At 39.5% G+C, this 22,583-nt stretch overlaps 1 protein-coding gene across 1 annotated transcript; it reads left to right on the forward strand.

Annotated features, from left to right (window-relative positions):
* The first annotated feature begins 1,815 nt into the window (after positions 1-1,815).
* On the forward strand, positions 1,816-15,441 carry CA3 (carbonic anhydrase 3). The gene is made up of 7 exons (XM_051610684.1): positions 1,816-1,852; positions 1,926-2,123; positions 5,103-5,221; positions 7,129-7,221; positions 9,037-9,102; positions 11,610-11,765; positions 13,174-15,441. The coding sequence occupies exons 1-7, from the start codon at positions 1,816-1,818 to the stop codon at positions 13,291-13,293; spliced, it is 789 nt and encodes a 262-aa protein (XP_051466644.1). The 3' UTR covers positions 13,294-15,441.
* The last annotated feature ends 7,142 nt before the right edge of the window (positions 15,442-22,583 follow it).

The following is a 22,583-nucleotide window of genomic DNA, read 5'->3' on the forward strand; positions in this document are numbered from 1 at the left end:
CTGTCAATTTTACATGTTTGTCCTTGCAACAAATGTGACATTATCCATTTGGCTGATGACAGAATAAAAAATTGTATATTCTTTTGTTTCAGAATTCTCTTTTGAAAATGAAAAGATCTAATTTTCCACACCATTTTACCTAGATCACCTCTTATTATTTTCTTAACTGAATTCTGCCTAAGTGAGATAGGACGAATTACATTTTTGAAGGACACCTTGATAATGAGCATGTCCTTGTACCTTTAAAGATGGTAAGAGGAATGCCTCTTGTGATATTGCCTAAGTTGCTAAGGTTCAGCGAGTTTCAATCTGACTTATCTTCTCCCTGCAAAGATGCTATATATCCAGACACAGACTGCTAAGTGAAAAATCTTGTCCTACCTTTCTCTTTAAGGCTGGATGTCTATTTATGATTAATCTGAGAGCAAGAAGAACTTACTAAGCAAGTGTAACTAAAGCATTGTAGTTCCTCTAAACAAAGGTCATATTTAGTTATTTGTTAGCCAGTTATATAGGTACACTAGAAGAGGAACCTTCCAGATGATCTGGGGACATGAAATACATCAAATTAATCTTAGGCTCTGTAAATTGCAGCTTCTCCATCTTTTCCCTGTACATCACCAACACAAAGGGTTTACAGCCTCTCAAAGCTGCAGATTTATTTCCATGCTACTTTCCAGTGCTGATTGGTACACAGAGCATTTAAGCAAATTTGCTGCGACTATGCTGGAAATCTCCATGGTTCGGGATGCTTCTTGGCTGACTCCCAAATATTTAGCTTGGGATATTACTTAGTTCCAGGTATGTAGTTTGATGTAGTACTTAGCTCGAGGTAGATAGAGTTGCAGCAGTGATTATATGGGCTGACAAAGCCAAGGGAGACCACAGCAAAGCTGGCATTTGAAAGAAAAGCTTTGAGTATTCAACAGCGATGTAGAGACAAAGCCAACTAACACAACCATATCAATCACTGACTCTCCATCATCTGAAAAACAGCGGTTTTCCTGACCCAAATATTGACTGCTAAGCTGCCTAACATGAAAAAATGCATTTGGTGTAATGCTCCCTGCACAAAAGAAAATCAACTGGGTAACATCAAACCCAAATTTGACCCAATAGCCAGGAACGGCCTCATTTGGGGCTGGCAGAGGCCAGCTTTGCATAACGGCGTGGTTTAGCAGGCTAAGAGGTACCTTTTCAGGCAGATAGTGTCTTTCGGATGTGTTCGACGACACTACTCGTGAGGACAGTGAAGCCGGAGCTCTGCACCCTGCCAGCCCTGGGCGCCCAAAACTATCCGGCAACGCTGTCCCCAGACGGGAAAACCGTGCAGGGTGGGCAGGGTCGGGGTCCTGCATTCCCCTCTGGCCGGTTCCCGTGCGGGTGCGGCAGGTTAACTTTCCACACAGCCGCTCCCCCAGCAGAACCGGGCTCGGCGCCCCGCCGTGCTGGCTGAGGGGCTCTCCCGACATTCCCGCCGCAGTCCCAGCCCACTCCCGGCGGACCCTCGGACCGCCGCAGCCTCCTCCCTCCCCTTCCCGGGGCAGGGAGGGCTGAGGCGTGCCCTGCGGAGGGGCGTGAAAGGAGCCGCCGCCTCCCGCTGGCATCATCCCTCTGCCTTCTCCGGGGGATGTGGGGAGAAAACGGCTCCCCCCGCCCCCGCGTTCCCCACCACCCCCACCCCCTGCCCGCCCGCAGAGTCCCGCCACCGCCCTCTCCCCACCCACCCTCAGAGGAGGACGCGAAGCCGCGGCGGTCTATAAAAAGGAGCGAGAGGGGAGGCGGGAGGGAGCAGGAGGGGCAGGGCGCGGCACCATGGCGCAGTCCGTGTGGGGCTATGACAGCGACAACGGTGAGTGGGGGATCAGGGTCGCCGGGCCAGCGGGAGCCGAGCCGGGCTGACATTTCCTTGCCTCTCCCTTCAGGACCCGAGCGCTGGCATGAAAACTACCCCATGGCCAAGGGAGACAAGCAGTCGCCCATTGAGATCAACAGCAAAGACGTGAAGCACGACTCTTCTCTCACCTCTTGGCACGCCAGTTACGATCCTGGGGCAGCGAAAACCATCCTGAACAACGGGCGCACCTGCCGAGTCGTCTTTGACGACACTTTTGATCGATCAGGTCGGTTTTTGGTCTGGCTTTTGGGGGTTATTAAGAATTGAGGTTTGCAAAGCACTGGGAATCCAAACACATCCTGTGGTACTTGGCCTTCTCAATCGCTAGAGAAGTCATTTGGGTATGTAAAAAAGGTGCTACTAGAGTTCCTTCTTGTGGATCTGGCAATGTTTGGGTCCACCACAGGTGGGACAGGGAGGCTGTAGCTGCAGGGGCACCTCTGAATCCGTCATAAAATTGTTCTGGTTGGAAAGGACCTTTAAGATCATCAAGTCCAAGGTGGACTTCTCCTCCCCAAGTCACCTCCTTCAGCATGGACACTGCATCCTCAGGTTCTGTTTAGTGTCACCCAGGGGACACTTCATAAGCACAAAACTGTTTCCACCAACAGTGAACTTGATTTCTTTCATTTGTATGGGAAGTCTCAACAGCCTCCACAGCCTAAAAAAAAGCCATTTAAATAGCATTTATGAAGATAGCATTTCATAGCTTCTGGAGGACTATCAAATGACTTTGTTATATGAGAGAGAGCAGTCACTAAGTTAAATTGTTGAAGACTTGATTCCAGAGCTGTATCAATTCAAAGCTCTGAATGTAGACAGGCAACAATGGTCAAAATGACCAAATAAATTCACAATACCTTATAATGCATAGACATCTCAAGAACATGCAATGTTCATCAGTCCTTTATAAAGAAGGAAAGTAATCTAATTAATGGAAAACAGAGTTACTTTCAATTGTGTTTTTTTTAAAAATCTGCTTTGATGGCATTTTTATTGGGATATTGTTCTTAGTAACCTGTATAATTAATGAAATCTATCTGCAGTACATTGGAAGATCACTGTCTGTCTTGTGTGTCTTGATCTTGGACTTCTTCATTTACCATTACAGCTACCTGTTACAGTTCAACATTTCACAGGTGGAATCTAAGCTATTTAGGACAGGATTCACCTCTTTGTTATGTATTTGTATGGTGCATTAGGATGTATTACCTCAGTTTCTACACAGCAACCTGGAAAAAAACATAAATTGCACTTCTGTTATAACATGTACCAAAAGCACTGCAGAAAATCAATGCCATGACTTAAAGCCTGGGAAGTAAATTGACTGTGGACCTTTTCTCATGGTGCTTCTGCTCTGTCTTTGCAGCTTCCTAAAGGCTGAAATGTTTAGACAGAGGCTGCTCAAGAATGTGTCTGTCCAGGGACTGTATTGGAGGGAGACCCTGATTTTGCCAAGCAGAATGTGGCCCTTGATGCAGTCCTTCCTCTGAATAATCTTCCCTGCATTCCCTCCCCACCTTTCCCCTCCCCATCATCCCTGTTGTTCCTCTGACACCCAGTGTGCACATTCACTCCCTGCTCCTGTTACCAACTTTTTGCAGGCTGCTGGACAGTAGTTTAGGGCTCAAGCCTTTCAGAGGGATATGTCTGATTGGAATAATATACCATGTTTGACAGCTCTGAGAAACCACATGAGAAAGCATATCATAAATATTACCTTAATTTGTTGGCTTCTGTGGGGGCAGCAGCTGAGGATAAGCTGTGTTAAAAAGATGGATTTTTATACTAGAGAGATCAGCATACCATTATGAAGTGCTGTTTCCAAGCCCTTCACAGTATTTGAGCTCTGGAAAGGGCCACTTGTAAGAAATTGCTACTAAATGAGTTTCCAACTCTGATATTGGTTTAGCTGGTAAATATACATGGATCACGTAAATTCTTATTCTTTCTACATTCAACTGTGATACAGTAACAACAACAACTTACTATGTGACATATTTTTCATTAAAGGTTTCTACAGAAGGCATATGCAATACTGTATTGAGTTAGTTACAATTATTTATTTGTTTATGAACAAACTCAAAAAAGAAGAGGAACTGCATACTTATAATTCAGCACAGTGCTTTGTTTCGGTCCCAGCAATGGATGTGAAACCAACTGAAAAGAGAAAATGCAAAGTTAAGCATTTTGCTCTGTGTAGGTATTCTAGCACATATGGTATCAAGAATTAATTTGAGACCACTGGGCACAAGGGGATTGAAATATTATTTCAATGTTAACTTTGAACTTCAGAGCTATTGGTGGAAGTTCAAACCTGAATGCTATTTAAACAAGGTCTTCTGGCACTGCAGTCATGAACTGCATTAGCAGCTATCTGTGTAAGGAAACACGTCTCATTCCTGCCTTAGGTAATGAATGCAAAATATATTTGAGAGCTTATCCTCTAAGCAGTCCCTGCTCAAAAGAATTCCCAAACTGAAAGAGCAAGCATGATGTTCTGAAAGTCAGAGTTGATGTAAATTGTCAGACTGCTGCTTGATCAGCATTATTTGGCTAAGGGCATCAGAAATAACAGCTTCCTAATTTGTTTCATTGGTGGCAATGTTAAATGTGGACTATAAGTTTTGCTTGCTCAAGAACACCTTTCTAACTCATTTGACCTGAACTTTTTTCTCTTCCTTCACTTTCAAGAAATGGATTTTTTTTATTTATTTTTTTTTAGAAGCAGCAAACTATGCTGTAACCATTGTTTAGCTGTCTGAACTGTAAAAGGTATGTCAGCTATGGGCTAGAGGTCTGCTTCAAAGCATCTTCATGTTGATTTCACAGTCCTGACCCCAGCCATTTCACAGCAGACCATTTTCTTGGCAAGAATCATCTGTGAATACCTTCCTTGTCTCTCCACATCAGGAATTATAGTGTGTGCACTTGCCAAGAGAAAACGGGCTTGTTGAGCTCCTGGGATTTCATTCTGTGTTTGACTCACAGCAGCTTCCACGGTTTTCACATGAATCAGGATTCTTCCCATGTGATAACAAAATTCAGCCGCTCTCTTGTAAACTGGTGAGTGCTGCAGTGACCCCCACTGTAATCTGCTGGATTTACAAGAAGTGCTCCACACTTTCAAAGTAGGGGTCCCCCTTCCGTAGACATGAATGTCAGCGTTCTGCAGGCTGGTGTTGATGCAGATTATCAATTGCAGTGCTGAGAGGTGGGCCGCTCACGGGAGCCTACAGGCTGCGTCAGCTCCACTTGCACTGGGGTTCCTCTGATGACCATGGCTCTGAGCATGTTATAGATGGGGTGAAATATGCAGCAGAGGTAGGACTTATTTTTGACAGTAATATTCAATACTAACTGGAATTTGACTGATTGTGCCTCTGAACAGATTAACCATTCTCCCTTTTGCAAGTATTTACATATGGATTTTTAAATCTGCCTATGAAATTTGTGAATATTCATCAGTGTGCAGTGGGATAAGTTGTCTGCCAACAAAGTATACACTAACTTGGAAATTGTTTCTTCAAGCAAGAGTTTTTGCTAGGATTTTAGAATATTTTAGAATATTTTAAAAATATGTGAGGCAAAACGATCTCTGAAAACTGATGTTACTTGGCTTTTAGCTGTTTCTGGTATAGCTTGAATTACAAAGTTAGCTTCAGAAAGCATTACTAATTAATAGAAAGCCTCACTAAAAGCACATTTGATAAACTAGCATTCTAAATGAGATCCACCTTAAAACTGACTCAGAGTGGTAAAAGAGGATCTTCAATTTTCTGAGCCTCTGTGGTTCAAAAATCTCTGTTTATTTTTGGGAACTGTAGAAAACAGGTATTTGGGTGGGGTTTTTTTAATGTAAACTACTGCACTATTGTTGTCCAAATTTGCTAAAATTAATTACTGCTTTAGACTGTGAAGACTTCTTCAGGTAATAAATATATCTGAATCCCTTATTGATGCTAGTGTATTACTAGCAAATGTAACCTCCTTCCTCCATCTTATTTGAGAACAGGCTCAAAATATATGCCTACACCCCAAAAAAATCTGGAGTAGTGTTTTTCTGCCTTTCACCTATACCCTCAAGGTGCAGAGTTTACAAGGGCTTTGCTGACCTGTTGTAGGAAAAAAATCAGGCGGGTATTTTGCAGGATCAGTGCATTTCAGAGGTGACTGTGGGTGATGATTTGAGGGGATTTTTTTCCCCATTTCTTAGTCACAGCCAATGTTAGTGTTCTGCTTTGTGTGGCCAATTAGACAAGCTCTGTTTCCTCAAGCTAAGTCTTGGTTAGTTCAAACACAGACTTTTTACTTTGCTTTTGTTTGCAGTACTCAGATATTTACTGACAGGAGAAGAAAGCCCGGAATATATGAAATTATGCTAGAATGCAAGCAAAGATACATGGCTACTCCACCCTTATCCTTAGCAGTTATATCTTTATTCTCAAGAGAAAAGAAACAGAGATCCACACAATAAGTTATACTCAGGGCAAAGAATGTTGTTGTTATTTTAAATAATTATTACTGTGCATTAAAAAAAAAAGTTAAAAATTTGCATTCAAAATATGCACAAGATTTCAGTTGCTTTAGATGGTGCTGTGTTCCAAATGCTACTTACTTTGAGATCCCACAGTGCTAGTTGCAGCATTTCTACGTATATGCAGGAGCCAGAGATTTTCTGGAAGGAGATGTAAAACCTTTAAATATATGCTGAAAATACAACATTACTGAAAGTAGAATTGAAAAAGAAATGTCAGATCACTTCCTCCACTCTTTTCCAGTACAATGTGCTGCGAGCAGTAAGAGAAACAAAACAATAACATATGTACTGCATACAACCTAGTGTAAAGCCTTGAGCTGTTTTCTACTTAACATGAAGACCTAAAAGTCTACTTTAGAAGTGCATCTCAGTATTGTTTTATGCACTGCATGTGTGCATGTCATGTGCTCGGGTTGAACTGTTTCTTGTTGAATTATCTGAGTAATTTTTAAAGGTATTGTGTGATAAACTCAATTTTCCTTCTTTTATACTTGAAATGTAAAGTGACGCTTACAGAAAGTGTGAGTACATGGAAGCATGGGAACAGGAATAGGAAATACATATAGATTTCCTCTTCATGTCCATTCTTTTACTTGACGTGTACTGGAAACTTTTCTTAATTTAATGTAAAATCTTTTAAGATTAGACTGCAATTTCCTGTATTTATAACTGAGGTTTAATTGATTTTTAGTTACATATGGTGCACTGGAATCCAAAACATGGTAATTTTGCTGGAGCTTTGAAACAACCTGACGGTGTGGCTGTTGTGGGCATTTTTCTGAAAGTAAGTGGCACATACTCGGTTTATCATAGTCTAGCTTTCTCTAGTGCCAGGAGAAAAGTTGCCATTGTTTTTCCCTGCACTGTATCATTTTACAGGAAAACATCCAATGAAGTCACATATGTCCTTGAGCCCTCCAGTTTCCATGCACTAACCTGTTCAGAGCTGACTTCTGACACCATTTGTGACCCCAGTGGCACATGCCAAGGGTAGTATTGAACAAGAGACACACATCTTCAAGCCTGGGACAACTGCTAACTTTGTCCCTGATAGCTGACCAGCTCTTTACTGAGGTGTATACTAAGTGAGGAGGACAGTCTGCATAGGAAGTCTGTTTCCTCCTGCCCCTTGCTGCTAGCAGGTATTGTATCTGCCTGTCAGGAAGGTTATATTGACTTTTATTCCCATCCTTGGGGTCTTTCGGATCTCCACATAAGCTGGGAATAAAAAGGAGTTCAACAAACCTGCTCCAAAAAGAAAGAATTGATGGTAAAAGAAGTTCACTGAACATTTTAACCTTGAGATACAACAGCTTCATAACAAAATAATTCTGTACTGATTACTTGCAAATTGATTTTTAAATAAAGTTAATGAAAAAAAGCAAACCTAGTATCAAATCTGCATATGGTCTTGGACATGGAGAAGCACAAACAGGCATGCAACTTCAGCTGTGTGGCTGTCATGTTACCTGCAGGTGGGCATTTCAGCTTGAACACAGTGTCAGACAATAGCTCTCTTACTGTTTTATCACGAGTAAGCTGCATTTGTACAAACAATAGCAAGTGGATGTAATTAATTTTGAAACAGTGTCCCTGGACAGGCTAGATCAAATGTAATTTTAATTCTGTTATATTGTGAGCCAGGCTGACCTTTTTTCTTGTGGTTAAACTGAAAGTGACAGAATTCAGCACCTGTCAAGATTCTCCCCCATGACTATGTCCTTCACTGATTTTTCCTTTGTCATTTATTTTGGTCTGGTTTAGGCTAAAGCCTTATCTTGTAAAACACAACTTATTAAATGTAACATTATGTTCCTATTAACCATGCTAAGGTCAGCTAAAAAGGTCTAGAAAAGTAAGCAGTATCACTGTATCTTCTCTGGCTTTCTTTCCCTGTTTCCTTCTTGCTTTTCAGCTTAGAAGCTGTTGTTTTCCTCTGGGTTTGTCATATTCCATGACTGGATTTTTGGCTATTGCTAAAATAGAGATTGAATTATCTCCTGAAGAATTTAATTTAATCTATTTTGGGACAAGACATCACAATAACAGCATGTCTTATGCATGCTATCCCAAGTCTTCTGGGATACAGAGCCATGTCAAAGCTTTTGGAGGTGCTGAATGTCATGAACACAAGCAATATAGTAACCCCATACCTTGCGGAGGTCATGACATGAATCTCATCATACATCTTACATCAAGTCTGATCTGACTTGTATAAGTGCTGCAGAATGTTTGAAGTGTCTGCAGGAGCTCTAGCTCTTCAATCAGCATTTTGCTGACTGTTCACAGTCTCACAGTGGCTGTGGGTTGGTTTCAAACCAGAAGCCAAGGGCTAGGCTGGTAGATGACACTGAGTGAACAGTGTGTTCCTCAGAGAGTGGGAGATACCTTGCTGAATCTTTCAACACATTTTATAATTGCAAAGCCAGTTATTTGAGTCTGCATTCCGGATGTTTTTTTAACACTCAGAATTTGTGTCAGTCTATACTGGATGCTCTGAGAGTACTGCTGCCTAACTTGACAGATGGGATATACTGAATTTCTTTCAAATACTGTGGAACATGATGAAAAAATACAGTACTTGTGCTTTGCATTATAGGTTGGACAAACTCCCAAACCAGAGTTGAAGAGAATTCTCGAAGAAATCGATAACATTAAGACCAAGGTATCTAAACAATTTTTGTGGTATAATGTAGCTAAAAAGCAGCAGAAGCAGAAGTCAGAAGCTGAGATTCACTTTTTAGCACCATTCTGATACCTAACAGTAGCATGAGAGGGGATACATCGGATTGCAGAGCAGGACTTTCTTTTACTTGAGTAAACATAGTTTCTTACTTTTTTTAAGTGTTCATGTTGTAGAGGATTTTGTATCAATCCTTGCATGAATAATTTATAGTCTTATTGATACTATTCTGTAAAAATACACTAATGTGTAGATATCAAGAAGAAATGAAAAGCTTTTTGAATTTGAGGACAGCAGTGGCCAAAAGAAATGCATATAATAGGGTCAGAAATGTAATTAGCCTGACGTACGAAGAAACTAGTAGGAATGATGGAGCAAGATCCCAGTCAGTGTAAGGGAGATTAAAAACTTTATTAGTTTTAAGATGGAATGAAATTAATTTATAAAAGGGATTATACTGTAGAGTTTCTGCACCAGTCCTAGGTTCTGTCTTCCTCTGATGCTAAGAACAAATAGCATTGCAAACCTGTTCTAAACTGCTTTCCAGTTTAATTAATGATCTGAGGACCAAAGTGCCCAGCTATTGCATTTATACAACTGTGGAAAAGATTTTTTTGCAGAGAATTGTGATACTGCATTATTGTTATTTAATGTTATTAATGCACATAAACCAAGCCTCTAGGTATACTTCAGCAACTCTACTTCATGATAAGCTTTATGATTCTAATGATGCTAAAAGAAAACTCCCTTTTTTATTTGACACTGAACATACCACCAGATGACCAGGACAGAATTTTACAATTTTTCTAAGCATTTTCTTCCAGATTTAGCAGAATTTCTTTCCTTTAATTTATGTGTGCATGCAGTGCCATTGATATGTGTGTCCGAGCCTGAAGTCTGTTCTCTCCTCACTCAGAGTCATATTAATTTTATTTCCCCCCCCTTTTCTTAGTCTTCAGATTCAATTAAGTTCTTTCTGCTTAGGGAACTGAAGGTCATTTTTTTGTCCTTCCCATTGCTCCCCCTGCTGAGCCCATGATCTCTGTCTTGATACAGATTCAGCTTGCTTTCATAATCCCTATATAATTTTTTTGGCCATTTACATGCAGAAGAGCTTTGCCACAGTTAATTAAAAGTTGATCAAGCACCCTAATGAAGCACTGTGCGATACAATGATTACAAAAGAGTGATATACACTCCATTACCTTCTATTTGACACTGCCTAACAGGAGATTTTTACAGCAAAAAAAAAATAAAACAGAAGTCTGATTTCCTACATACAGCTGTTCTCTGTAGTGGTTCTGGAAAAAACAGCAGTTGAAGAAAACCAGAGAAAGATAGGTGAATATGCAAACAACCACATCTTGTATTTTAATATTTTTTTTTTACCTTTCATCACATATATTTTACCAAGATGATTTATTTTTCAGGAAAGATTAATGGGTGGTATCTACTGCACATGCAACATTGCTATGGTACCTTACAGACAGAGGAGTTTCTTGAACTCTGTACTGTATTTACTGAAGAAGTACAATTTTGTTTGTGAAGTTATTTGCAAACTCATACTGAATTTGCAGAATTGTTTTGTCAAGAAGATGTATTTGAAGCCTTGATGTTATTCTTTAAACCCAAGTTTTGTGCAAGGATGTGTGGAAAAATTGCAGCTGGTCCCGTTGCATTTTGTAGGATAATACTCTGTTCCCATCTAGAGAAGATTCTCCATGATAGGAGAAGGAATTAGGAATAAAATTTTGCTTTCCAGAACTGCACACTAAATACCAGTAGAGAACTGAACTCTCTGTGTTTAGTTCTTCTTGTCCTGAGGGGACGAGGAAGTCTCATCACAATCCAGTGGAGATACTCTCTTGAGTATCCCATTTGGTAGAAAAGAAAAACTTCTCAGGAAACGTTGTCTGGTGTCTGCTGTTCTCCTTTGGTGATAATCACCTTCAGTTGTAAGAAATTCAGGATCCAATACTCTTTAGTTTTTTACATTAAGTTAAATAGTGCCAAAAAAAGATTGAGAGTGTCACCATCACAAGGTAATCAGAGTGCAATTTTGGGAGGAGACAGACATGCAGATTTCAGTTTCCTCAGATAGAGAAAACTGCAAAGAATCTGGGATAAATGCCTGGCCACTGTTCTATTGGATAAAAATGGCACCAGTGCCTGCAGTGCCACAGCCTTTAACTTTTGTCCCAAGTGACCCAAAACAAAATAAAATTTTGGTAATTCCAGGACAGAAAAATGGAACAATGAATTTGCTTTGGTCCACCCAATTCAGTTTGTAATTTATTTTAATTTATTAATAGAATAAAAATATCAGTTATTATTAGTTACAGGGCAAATGCTTGACAGGAAGAAAAGGAGATTGATCTCTTCCATGAATCTTTATATGTAACCAGTTCCTTTATAATAACATAGATACTGATGTCTTTTAAGATGCGTGTCTCTAGACACTTCAGAGAATTATTTTTTGTTTCTCTAAGGGGAAAGAGGCTCCTTTTCAGCACTTTGATCCTTCAGTTCTTTTCCCCAAATCTCGGGACTACTGGACCTACCACGGTTCATTCACTACACCCCCCTGCGAGGAGTGCATCACTTGGATTCTCTTGAGGGAGCCGATTGAAGTCAGCTCAGATCAGGTAAACCCCAGCTAGTTCTGCTTCTCCTTGACCAGTTCTCAACAGTGTCTCAGCATTTAAGTGTGATGATTTGCAAGCCCTGCATTGCATTACCTTGCCTTGATAAGGAAAGCTTTATCTAAGAAGTGTGAGAAATTGCCTGCAGAATGGACTCTTGAAATGGACTGACCTTGGGAATCAGGCTTTCTTCCTAGACACCTCCTGAACTAACTTCAGCAGGAATGTTCTTGGGATCCTGAATACCTTTATAGGCAGAAGTGCCCCTGAGCCACAAAATTCAGCCATCACTGTGGCCTAAGTTGATTATCTGTGCTTCAGCATTAAGTGCCAAGTGAGGTAACATTCAGCTGGTTTCCCAGTTTAAGAAATTGCTGGTGCAGACCTTGATTTATTAAAAGCTGTCAGTGAGAAGGATCAAACTAACTAGAACCTGCATACCTGGAAGTTAATACAAATACATGTACTAATCATATTCATAAAGCTCAAATGTGTGTTTACACAGGAAAAAGAATAGAGAGCCGGTCTGGATAAGGTTACCAAGAAGGTCAATTTTAAGTTCTTGTGTTAAAATTTTTGGTAACTTATATTATTTTCTGCTTCAGTAGTAAAAGTCAGAGTATAGCCTTTTTACCAATTTGGCTGTTTTCAGAACAGATTTATTTTGCATTCTAGTGAAAACAATTAACAAAGCAACACTGCATTTCAATTAATATGGTGAACAACAGCTAAGTGCTGAAGTAATTATTTAAATTAATAATCCACTTGGCATACATTTCTCTGCCTTAAAGAACAAAATATGAACTTAGGAAGAAATTATGTCCTGTGAGGGTGGTGATACACTGGCACAGGTTGCCCAGGGAAGCTGTGGATGCCCTCTCCCTGGAAGTGTTCAAGGGCAGGTTGGATGGGGCTTGGAGCAAACTGGTCTACTAGGAGGTGTCCCTGCCCTTGCAGTGGGGTCGGGACTAAATGATCTTTAACTTCCATCTTCCTTCCAACTGAAACCATTCTGTGATTCTGAAGACTAGCATTTGCTATCATACCACCCTGCATAGACTTAGATGTGCATCCTTCTTCACAGATAGCCATATTTTCACAAGTGATTTGCAGTCCAGCTCCAGCATGTTCACAGGAGGCCCCTGCTCTTTTTCGATATTGTGAGTGTGAGTCAGGGAAAAATCCAAAAGAAGCCCAAGGAAGAATCAGATGATGCACTGTTCTATGGATGAAGAGTGTGTAGATCCACAGAACAGTGCTAGCTGTTGGGCTGGAGAGATCTCTGTCAATAATCTACTAGAATTCTTGTCATTATATAAGAAGTTTGTGTCTCAAAGTTTGTTCTAGGCGTCAAGGTCCACACTCCTTCCAAATGAATTCACATGGATACTTCAATTTTTCTTCCTTGCAGATGGCAAAGCTCCGTAGCCTTTCCAAGAATGCTGAGAATGAACCTGTGAACCCACTGGTTGATAACTGGCGCCCACCTCAGCCTGTGAAGGGCAGGGTAGTAAGAGCCTCGTTTAAGTGAAGTCTCAAGTCTCACTCTGCTGAACCTGAGTGAGAAAATCTCTGCATCCCAAAGTGTAGTTAGTTTTTGCTGTCTACTGCTTTTTCTCTGGATCAAGCTCTGTGTTTCTCAGCTTGAAATTCTTAGTGGTAAAACCAAATCTGATTCTTAAAGCAGAAAAAATACTGTATGCAATGACTAATCTTAACAAGGAAATGTGACATACACATGACTCTTGACCACAAATGCCTCAGCATTTGCAATAGTGTCACTGCTCACCTATGTGGTCTTGGAAAAAAATGGGCTCACTTTCAACATGTAAAAATAATTTCAAAGAAAATATAATAAAGGCAGAAAAATGAACCAATAGTACAGGAAAGCAGAAGTAAAAGTGGGTCAACACTGTGTGAATAGGAGTTAAAATGCCTGCTCCTACAGCATCTATAGTAGTGATCTTCCTCATATATCCCACCTCCAGTGCAAACATCCAAACAGTAAATTCCTCTTTAACTTACTAGATTTTCCCTCACTTCTCTTGCTCATAGTTTGTTACCCAAGATTAGTATTCTGGGGAAACAGTCAGGCATACTCGGCTTCTGTTGTGAAGAAGAAAAGATACCTTGCTGTCATTTCAACATTTGCTGTCTTTGCCATGTCCTGCTGCTGCCCACTGATCTTTTCTTTCACTGCTGCTGTTACTCCACCCATCCAGCTGTAGAGTGCTTCTGGTGTCAGGTTGCCTTGTATTTAGTATAGCAGCTTTAGGATTGCTGCGGAGGAAGTGCCTTTCCTCTGCTGCTCTGTTACCTCCCAGGCTGATGGGTTGATGCTCTGCATGTTTTCTTATTTCTAACATCTTAGTCTGCACATTAATAATTACACTTATTAGGAATTTTGTTGCATATGGAGAGGGTCTTTGTGGATAACTCATAGGTGTAATTCGTCTTCCCCACTAATGAAAAATCCAGGTTAAGTAACCAAATCTAGGTTTAATCACCTAATACAGGTTAAATCACCTAACTGTGTAGTCAGAGACTCTAAATGGAGTGTTTAGGTCTGTTACTTTTCAGGGAGACATGTCAGCTTGCACAGATGATCTGAGCAAGGCATGACCAGCAGACAGAAGCTTATGAATCATCCTGCCCTGTCCTTCATCACGTAAACTTTCTCATTGCAGCATGCTTCCTAAACACAGGTACTATTTAGGTTGAACCCACATATAGACTACGTGAGTAAAGATCTGCTACATTATAATCACTGTCAGGGTTGACAGGGTTGTTATTGTACATGCAGGAGACTGGGTGGTCAAAGTGGTGTGTCATCCTGCCAATGAAGCTTCTGGATTCTCTGTATTCATCCAATTCACCAGTGAGTGGCAGAGGGTGTTTCTTCTGGAGACATTGCCACAAACGTGTTCACAGCAACATTTAGAAGAAATATGTCAAAGTCTGAAAAAAGCAGGGTTACAAATGGTTAGAGCAGGCATTTCCCAGTTCTCCTTCACTATTTCACCTTTCACTTCTACTAGAAAAATGGTGCTGCAACAGGGAAGTAATGAGTGGGCAACACTGGACAAATTCTTCTGTTACCACCACAATTCAATGAAAATTCAGAAATGCAACTGAGGACAGAGTTGGATCCTTTGTATTAATTTAGAAATGTTCAAAGAATTGCTGAACTCCCATTGCAAATTAACATTTCAGTTTATTAGAAGTGAATTTTGCTTAGTACAAAGCAGTTTCATTTTAAAAACCAAGTTCATGTCAGCAGAAATGAAAGTATTGATTGAATCCTGTTTACATATGTTTTGGCATTGGCTTAGTATTACCAGAAGATCAGCTTTTGATATTATGAGTGCAGCACTTGCAATGGTGTTGATTTTAAGAATCTCTTAGATCTTCTTTAAACTCCTGAGTCTGTACAACTTCTCATCACATGAAAATGTTTCTACAGAAAGCTCATAAACAATGTTTTTTTCTACTGTACTGTGTCTTACATGTAACATTTTTTCCCTATGCCTAGGCAGTTGATCTTGGTGTTGAGAAAATTTCAAAAGTTATTAAACTGAGAAGAGAATTTGAGTCTTTCTACCTAAAAGCCATTGACTGTGATGTTTTAGTCTCTTGTTATTGAGGCAATAAAACAAGATTAGTTGACTGCACTTGAAATAACAGGTTTTGTGTCTTCACAGAATCAATAAATTGACTTACATAAAAAACTGACTTTTTTTTTTAATTCTGAGTGATGATTGAAAATAACAAAAACTTAACAGAAAACCTTGCTACTTTTTTATTTGATAGATATACTTGCAATACAAGGGTGGGCTGACACTCTAGTAATCACCTTTTTAGCTGCTGGAGTTTAGTTTAATATCTCATCCTGGTTTCTGAGTATCCAATCAAACAGATCCTCAAAAATATGAGACATCAGAACAATATCTTTTGTTCTTTATTTTCAGGTACAAAAAATGTTTCTTTATTTCTTGTCTGGACACAAACATCTTCCCAAAATTCATGCATTTGTGTCTCATCTTGAATATAACCATCTTGGATACGAATTTTGGTTTCTTGAAAGAAGCACATTGATCCATTAGGTCAAGTGTCACATCATTCTGAAATTTCCTGATTAATTTATACTTTTTAAGAACACAAACTTGTTAAGTGCCCACAAAATCAGATACTGAGTGCACTTTGCTTTACTTGGATATTTCCTCTACTGCTTTTGAAAGGCACAAAAAGCTGAACTTTATTTAACTATTGACATAGTAGTTTTGCTTCCAACAGCAAACACATGCTTTCTGTGTTGGCACAAAGGAAAATACAGTCTGAAATATATTTTATTCCCTCATGCATTTGCTCAGATTCCATTTTGTCTTCAAGCTATTACTACCCAAAAGCATCAACCTCATTTCAATACCCTTTACACTTTTGTTTTTTTCTCTTGAAGAATGAACTGCATGTAGTTTTGTTCCACTGCCTTTCTGTCTTTGATGAACAGTGTATCTTAGTATTGATTACCTTGGTAACCAACTAAGAATATGTTATATGGACTCTAATCCTGCTAGTAACCAGTAACAAGTAACCAGTGCGGTGCATTAAATCCTTCACTTTTTAAATATATATAATGTATATATTAATTTCAGTAGGGCAGGCTAATGACTGAAATGAATTACTACATTACATTTTGACAGACATTGAAACCCTCCCAGCTTCCCACACCTCACAAGAGCAATTACTAGAAAATCAAAAGCTTATTCCTACAGTTATAAAGCTTTTTTTACTAACTGAAACAAGTTTCCCACTTGGCCATCTTTCAGCCAGGTGTGAATTCATAACTGAATTGCATTCATCATTGCAAGTTGTGTCCATTCAAATTAAATGAAGAAGAGAAAAAACCTGCATATTCAAAGTCTTTAATTTAAAAAAGGCAAGTATTCAGTATTTGTGTAAAAGGGAATTAACTGAACTGAAAAAGTCCATGCACTTCAATAAGGAAAAGACTTACTGTCCTTTAATGCAAAAACTTCTAAAATCTCTGGAAATTGCATTACAGAAAAGGAACACTGTGCTTATTGATGAATAATGACATAAATGCTGTTGGGAGTAAGTGACATTAAGAAATAAAAAGGCAAATAATTATCTGAGGAACATGTATCTTTGGTGTCAGAGGTCATATCAGTAAACTTTTGTCAGAAATCATGCTAAATTTTCCTTTTGAAAAAAATACAAAGTAGATGGAAAATCAGCCATGAAAAAGGAAGATGTAGAAGAAAGAAATGCAGCTTCTGTGCAACCAGGATGAGGCAAAGATAATCTAAGTCCATGGTCTAAACACCTCATTTTCAATAAGGACGACTGTGAAGAACATTGGTACAAATGAAGAAGGATTGATAGGAATATATACAAATGAGACTGAAAATTATCAGGAAATGAGATGGTAAATTAAGTAGGACAGTAGAACAAACTCCATTCAGTTGAAGGAGTTGTCTCTGCTTCAGAAAACTGAAAAGATTGGCAAAATCCAACAGGAATGTTGAAAGAGATGATGCCATCAGGTATGCAGAAGTGGTTGCACTCCTGAACCATACCTGGACTTAGCACAAGCAGGAGCACTTACTAAGCATGTGATCTGTACCAGAGTGAGTCTCACTGATTGTATCAATCATCCTTCAAGCCAGAGGCGTATGTTAACTCACGCTTTCGCAATTCTGTCATGCCATAGGTAAGCAGAACATGTAGTAGGTGTTAGAAAAAAATATACCTTTGGTAAATTTGAGTAGCACACGGTCTCTCTTTACTGTTACTAGTATCTTGCAGAAGATCTGTCAGAAAACTGTTGAAGAACTTGAAACTCCTTCCTTGAGTTAGACCAGCTTATTACACTGGGCTAGCCTGGCAAGACCATGGGCCAGTTCTGTCAGCCCTATACAGTGGCAATCATATAGCTTTACTGGATTAAGTTTTTTTATTCTTCCAATTCCTCACAGTGTGGTTGTTTGTTTGTTTGTTTGTTGGTTGGTTTGTTTTACTGACATTCCCATTGTTGGTCATACCTGTATGATACAATGCAAGCACCCTACTAAAAACTGAAGTGAAGGATGCTGCTTCTTTCTGGACTTGTAGGACTTATTTTCCATCATCCACACAGTGGAGCCAGTTCCTCAAAGTTCACATTTCTGGTATTACTTGCAGCTAACAGGAGGCCTGAGCTGCCACACAGTGCAGATTCCTCTAGTCAGCAGGAGTAACAAAATAAGTATGCAAAAAAATGCAGTTTATCCAAGTTGTTCTTGAGCTATAAGACCCTGTGTTTAAATAAATGGACTGGATAATAATGGACTGGTATCAATTTCTATCTAAAAAAATATTTTTATATATATTTTATATATATAGTTTATATTTTGCCTGTTTGTTTATTCATTCAAAGTCTATGCATGTAAGTGCTTTTGCTTTTATAGGCTGCGAAAGGTCCCACTAATTCCACTCCTAAAGTCCCAAAGAATCCTATCACAAAGTAAGAGGAGCTGCAGATGAAAGTCTCCCACTGATATGCACCAAATTGGTTGCTGATTTGAGTAATTATGAGACCAGGACTGCAGGACACGTTGCCCTGCATACTCCTAATAGCCTGTCTGACTGGCTTGCTCAGGCTGCATAGGCCTTTTCTCTCTGCATTTGATGATCAACTTTCATGGCTATGATAATTTCTCCACTGAATTAAAAAAACAAAGGCATTTCCATTAAAGTTCTCTTCTTCCAGAGAACAGTGATTTTTTTATTATTTCTTTTTTTTTTTTTAACCTAGCTGGCTGCCAGCCATTAAGTCTTAATTTAAGAGCTCCCACAGTGTTGTGCATTGTCTGTATAATAAATCTCTGTTGGAGAAAGAGTATAATCAAGGAATATTTTTTCTTTTCAGACACCACTGAACAACAGATGGCATCAGTGTCTGCAGCATACCTAAATTTATAGCTAAATGAATGCTACTGACCCTTGAATAAACAGATGAAAGTTATTTGTTGCCCAACAGTGTGTAAGATCTATAACTGAAACACTGATTTCATTGTCTCTGTTGGGAAAGGTAGGGAATGCGAGTTTAGAAACAATACTTTCCATGACTAATGTCTTAGAGCACTTTACTATGCCTTCCACCACTGAAAAATTCTGAAAAAGGCATGGAGTTGGTATAACCTAAACAAAGCTGAGGATACGGAACACATCTTCTGCCTTTAAAATAGTAATTGGGCTCAGATTTAGATTAAAGGGAATATGGAATTCAACTAATTAATTAACAGTGAAAATAATTATGTTCTTATACTGATATCCATCATGAGACTATTTAGATACCACATGTAAGAAGTTCCAGACAATATTTTGAACAGTCCTGGTGTCCTTCCCATAGCCTTAAAACCCAATTATCTTAATATTTGTTGTGTGTACAGTTATCTCCTCCTTTTAGAGGTGATGAGGAGTGAACGCCTAATGCAGACAATCTTGCCTGGCAGTTCTTTATAAAATCAACTTCTTGCTGGACCCTGGTTGGGACCTTTCACCCAGAGATATAAGCTGAGTTACACTTGAGTTTTGCTTCCTATTGTTTTATTTTCCAATCAATTTAAACTTTTAATGGTTAATATTTAATAGCATAAAATAATTCAATTTGCATTATTTGCATGTAATAGAATTGAGTATTGCCAGTCAATAGCCATTTTCAGAAACCTGACAAAATCTGCTACTCATGCTACTTCACTGAAAGCGGCTGTCCTAGTTGCTCTTTGTCACCTGTGCTGAAAGCACTGTGTCCACTTGTCACAAGATCTGACTGAAGGGTTAGCAATTTTTAAATAGGTTTCTGTTATTTGCTTGCCCTGTACTCTAAATGCTGAACAAAAGCAACACTACATGAAAGTCCTCTTTTTTTTTTTTTTTTTCTTTTTCCTTTTTTGAAAAGATTTGCCTGCAACAGCTTCACAGTAGCATCTAGGCAACACTGTGCATAGAAACACAAAACTTCAAGTTAAACACTGGATCCATTTCTTAATACTTGCATGTGTATCTTCATCCTATAGGATTGTAAGGTCCAGCTCATAATTCACCCTTTCAAGAGAGCACCCTCTTTACTTGGCAATATTTACTGAGGCTGACCAGTTGAATGAAAGACATCCTCTAAAACTTGTTGCCTGGATAGACCTCATTAATGTGAGTGGACATATTTCCATATTAGCAAGGGAACTCAAGAATGTCCTGTGTGTCAGGAAAAGGAGTAGATTAATTCCATTTATGATGCACAGAGAAAAATTTGTGACCGGTAAATAAGCATCACGGCAATGCATGGATGTGACCAGTCAGAAGACAAGCTGTCGAACGTCTCCTTGCCTCAGCTTCTGACTCACTGTCTGGTCTGTCTGATGCACAAAAAATGTCAAGCTTCCCTAGTTGGAACTGCTGGAGGGAATGTGTGAGAACATTCACATAATGTTAAACTAGGATGTGGAATTTTGCCAAACAGCCCAGATGGATAGAGGACAAGGCACTATTACCTGCAGGAAGCTTTCCTATCTATTCTGTGTTACTGGAAAGCTCTGTATAATCCATCTGTCCTGTTAGCGCTGGAATTTATGATCTGATTCTATTTTTTCCATCATTATATGGACACTTAGTTAAAGGAGACAAATAACTTTGTAATTTACACATACTCCATTTGGAATATGCCCCAGGCTGCAACTGGGGAAGGAAATGGCATGGCCTTCACCATAACAGAAGCTAAATCCAGCTCCATAGACATAACTACACTGGCCTCAACCCAGAAATCCCTCTCATTTATGTTTCCAAAATAATCTATGGCTCAGCATTACGAATCCAGTGTCAGGTCTTGCTGTGGCCATGGTTCCTTCTCATGCTTCTCTGTGTGTATGGACTTGATAAGATCTGCAGGGTACTTTGCCAGTCTGTCTCAATGGCTATCAATCCTACCGCTTAACTTGTGCCAAGGTTGTCTCCAGCAGCAGGCTCTGTTCTACAATATGCTCTCATTATTATTTTTTTTTCTTTTAATTTTGGGCAGATATTTGGGGGCCTTTTCTTCATTAATCTCTCTCCTGGTGAAGATTTCTTGTTTACCAATGACTGGTCTAGAAAAGCGTGCTTCTCTTTGCACAGGACATGGTCACTGCAGGCTGCAAACTGTACTGGTGTAGCAAATGTGGGCTCGTTGGATTTTTTGTTCAAGCAGGCTGACAAAAAGTTGCCAAACTTGTTGGAATACTTTATGAGCTCCGTACACTGGGCAGTGGTCTGGCTGGCCCATCTCATAAACACCAGGAAGACTTTTGCTGATGAAATGCATCTTTCTGGTTTATCTTGTATTACTATGTTCACTGTTGTAGTGATACAAGCTGTTACCCTGAACCTAATGTGTCCCTCTGACCACCTGATAGTATCTTCCCTGAGCATGTTTTGGTTGTTCTACCTAGCCTGCTGTATATTTAACAAAGCAAACCTGTTGCCTCTGACAATAAAACCTGGGTGATGCGTGTCTGTGTGTATGGGTGCATGCAAAAGCAAATATTTTCCAGGGCTTTGAAAGGAATTAAGGGTAGCAGGCAAAAGAATGCAGTTGACAGAAAGGGCTGGATGGCATTCAGAAAGTATCCAAACGAGCTCACAATTATGTGTTGTAGCTGCACTGCATTGCATAGTGGGTAGATGGGAACATATGCTGAAATACAGCAAGGGCTTTACCCGGCGTTCCAGCCAAGAGTGCCAACACATTTATAACGTTGACCTAGATATGTTTGCTTGGGTTTTTTTTCTAGTTCATCCATGTATTTAAACCTTTACCTAAGAATGTGCCAAAATTACTGATACTAACAAAATTTGCATATTTTTCTTGTTTCAGTATGGATTTTTGTTCATGTAGATTTTAAATAACATAAGTGGGAGACCAGAGTATACCATAGCAGCTCTGGGATTTTGTAGATTAATAGCAATAAAAATAGAATAAGTTCTTGCAGAAAGATATTTTCTAGAGCTATCTGCTCATAGTCTGTAAATATCAGATTCTACTCTTTGACAATAGAAACTGTGGGAAAAAATGGGGATTGTGGCATAGTAGCAACATCACCAAATGCAGTATGTTGTTCTTTTTATTTTGACAGCAGAAGATCTCTTTGTTGATAGGTTTCCATTCATGCCTACCATGTTTTCCATAGTCTGGCATGAATTTCAGTGAAGTGGAAGGCATATAACAAACTGGCTTCTTGGCTGTGACATGTCACACCAACTATGGCCTGCTCAATGAAAAGCACCACACAAATGTCTTTTGCGCACTGCCAGGCATGCTACGCACCATCAACTGGAACACAGTATGGTGCTTTCTGCAGCTTCTTTGTTGTTGTATTATTTTCCACAAACTCCTAATTAAAATAGAAGTTATGTTACATAAAAATTTGTACCAAGCACAAAACAATCATTCCTAAATTGTTCTGTGATACGGTGTGATCTTTCTGCAGTCGCACTGAGGTGAAACAGAACTGCAAAGCTTCATGCTGGCCAGTCGACCCCAGCATGTCCTGGTGCATGGGATTTTTCCTCCACATGTGCAAGACTTTGCACTGCCTTTGTGGAACCTCCTGAGGCTCCTGTCAGCCCATTTCTCCAACCTCCCTGGGTTCCTCTGGATAGCAGCCTATAATTTCATTTTGAACTTGCTGAGGGTGTATTTTGTGCCACTGTTCAGGTCATTAAAGTTTTGCCAGTAAATAGAACAAATGAAATTTCATTTCAGGACAATAATGAATACTCTGCTGGACC

The sequence above is a fragment of the Apus apus genome, chromosome 2 (assembly GCF_020740795.1).
Source record: "Apus apus isolate bApuApu2 chromosome 2, bApuApu2.pri.cur, whole genome shotgun sequence".
Lineage (NCBI taxonomy): Eukaryota > Metazoa > Chordata > Aves > Apodiformes > Apodidae > Apus > Apus apus.

Coding starts and splice junctions, on each gene's coding strand:
- CA3 (XM_051610684.1), top strand. CDS start 1,816: ATGGCGCAGTCCGTGTGGGGCTATGACAGCGACAACG. Junction 1,853..1,925: donor GGGCTATGACAGCGACAACG/GTGAGTGGGGGA, acceptor CTCTCCCTTCAG/GACCCGAGCGCTGGCATGAA. Junction 11,766..13,173: donor TTGAAGTCAGCTCAGATCAG/GTAAACCCCAGC, acceptor TCTTCCTTGCAG/ATGGCAAAGCTCCGTAGCCT.